The 2812-nt window shown below is 36.7% G+C and overlaps 1 protein-coding gene across 1 annotated transcript; it reads left to right on the forward strand.

The window, feature by feature from the left end:
• Positions 1-1321: 1321 nt before the first annotated feature.
• Positions 1322-2293, forward strand: LOC115077365 (olfactory receptor 6M1-like). The gene has a single exon (XM_029579660.1). It carries the CDS (start codon positions 1322-1324, stop codon positions 2291-2293), a length of 972 nt encoding a protein of 323 aa, XP_029435520.1.
• The last annotated feature ends 519 nt before the right edge of the window (positions 2294-2812 follow it).

Consider the following 2812-nt stretch of genomic DNA (forward strand, 5'->3'; position numbering starts at 1 on the left):
TTTTACTACAGTATATATGGAGCCCACTTTCAACTATTTCCATGGCCAATTATTTGTACATGAAAATAGGATTGTGGAGATTTGTGATAGTATTTTATAAACTGTGTGGCACTTTTTGCCTTTACAAAACTGCATATGTTACAATTCAAGTATATATTTGTAAAGCAGAAACATGCATACTTTTTCTGTCGATTTTGTAAAAATATACATAATATATTTTACGTGCTAAATAATTGTAACAAATCACATGTAATAATCCAAAATTAAATTTGAAGGCAGGTATTTTTTTATTTCTTTTTCTCAATTTATTTTCCTCCAACTCAGTGCTCTCGGTGGCTTACAATAGAACATACATAAAATAAATATTCAAAGATTAAAACAAATCATGGAGGGCAAAGTATAACAGCAGAGTAGCTGCACCAACCTGAAAATGATTAGGTGCACAAGTATTCGGAATCACATTCACCAATGCCTCCAGCAGTTCACCTAGACCTTCACGAGTTCATCTAGCCCTGCAGCACTTCTCCATGATCCCCCCCACCAGTGTACACAGTGCTCCTGCACAAAAAATGCAGACAAAATCCAAGTCCAGTTTCAATTGTGTGAGTCAATGAGCAGGTGTAAAAGTGTTTACACAAATTCAGTAATGTTTGTGCGTATACAAAATAGCGACTGTGCATCTACTTATGAATCCATCGGAATATCCCTAACACCATCCCTTTTTCTTCCCAGTTAAATGAATGCATGCTACAAGTACAAACTGTTGTGGGACTTTAAAATTTGATTCAGACTTCTTCTCATGTGGCTGAAGTGTTAGCACCTACAGTATCATGGTATATAAAGTCCTATCAACTAGGAAACATGCAGACTAAGCCACTGTGTTTGAGATTTGGAATTCTGAAAATATTACATGAGGGGTGGCTTAATCAAAAGTTGAAAACATAGTTTATTTATTTATTTATTTATTTCTTTGTTGAGTTTTATATACCGTCATTCGGTAGAGCCATCATAACGGTTTACAAAAATATACATTTTTCTTAGCACCTGTGTAACAGAAACAGTTGTTTTTCTTTATTGAAAATTATAAGAAATACAATATATTAGAACAAGGATTTGCAGAACCATAAAGAGAAAGGAACAGAGCTAAGAAAAATACTTTGATATTGTGCAAAATCTGTCACACTAGCATTGACAACAATACCGAAATAAATAGAGGTGAAAATGAACACATTCTGTGACATTGATCAAAGACATTTATTTTCCCTTTAGTGTACAGCTCTCTGACTTGCATTGATCTTTATTTTTTCATTTGTTTCTGCAGATGGAAATTATCTCAGACCCGGGACTTGGAAATAAAAGCAGGGTAACAGAGTTCATTTTGCAGGGATTTGGGTTTACGGTCAATTCTGGACTTCGGATGCTGTCCTTCATGGCTCTCCTCCTGATCTACTTATTCACCCTGACTGGGAACAGTCTGATCATCGCCTTGGTATACATTGATTCCCACCTTCACACACCCATGTACTTCTTCCTCAGCAACTTGGCTTTCATGGAGATCTGGCTGCCCACCTCCATCATCCCCAGGATGCTGCTAGACACCTTGTCAGAGAGGAAATCCATTTCCATTCCTGCTTGTTTTACACAACTCTATTTTTATTACTTCCTGGGAGCAGCAGAATTTATTCTCCTGGCAGTCATGTCCTATGATCGCTATCTGGCGATCTGCCGTCCGCTGCACTATGAGACCATCATGAGCGGTAGAGTTTGCCTATGGCTTGTCATCATCTGTTGGGGTGGATCTTTCCTGCTGATTACATTTCCTGCCATTTTTATCATGCAGCTATCATTCTGTGGTCCTAAAATCATTGATCATTTCTTCTGTGACACAACGCCATTGATGGAGATTGCTTGTTCTGATACCCAAACCCTTAAATTGGTTATTTTTATCCTTGCCTCATTTACATTGTTAAGTTCTTTGTTTATTACTCTGTTTTCCTATATGAGTATCATCTCCACAATCCTGCGTATGCCATCCACTGGGAGGAGCCGGAAGGCCTTCTCCACCTGTGCCTCCCATCTCACTGTTGTTATATTGAGCTCTGGAAGTAGCATTTTCATGTATGTGATACCCCACAATAACTCAATAGGCCTAAACAAAATGGTGGCAGTGTTAAACATCATTGTAACCCCCTTCCTAAGTCCCTTCATCTATACTATAAGAAATGAGAAAGTTAAACAGATCATGAAAGGCACAATTGATAAGAAACCGAGGTACCCTGCTTGGGAGACTTGATCGTGATTCTTGAGGACATTCCCTGAGGTTATAATTTTGCCCCAGAATCAAATCTACAAAGAAATGGTTAAAAAGGTTTACTCTAGAAAATATTCAGTATTACCTAAAGCTATGTGTTTTGAAAAACTACCAAGATATTCAATAATATATCATTAGAAATTATATGCATCATTTCACCTGTTAGAAGTAAAAAAGGATTAAAACCAGAGTAAAGCAATTTTTTTAAAATGAAGTTTAATGTAAGTTATCAACCAACTCACCTGGGTGTGTATATTAGTAATACCTGGCCAGCCCATGTGTACTGAACTTGCTAGACAAACTGAAATCATTTGTCTGTTTTTTGTATCCAGAAAATAATTTTTTTAAATGTTGATTTTATAATATCATTTCTAGCTAATTGGAGAATTTGGCAAGAACAATGGAAAATTACCATTAAAGTACAAGAAGCAATGACTGTCTGGAGAGTTCACCTGAGAGAATCGCTAGTAATGGTAGCTTTTTAGATGAAGCTGAGATGAT

Source organism: Rhinatrema bivittatum, chromosome 16 (assembly GCF_901001135.1).
Source record: "Rhinatrema bivittatum chromosome 16, aRhiBiv1.1, whole genome shotgun sequence".
NCBI lineage: Eukaryota > Metazoa > Chordata > Amphibia > Gymnophiona > Rhinatrematidae > Rhinatrema > Rhinatrema bivittatum.

What these genes read in the sequence shown, in the direction of transcription:
- LOC115077365 (XM_029579660.1), top strand. Translation starts at nt 1,322, where the DNA reads ATGGAAATTATCTCAGACCCGGGACTTGGAAATAAAAGCAGGGTAACA.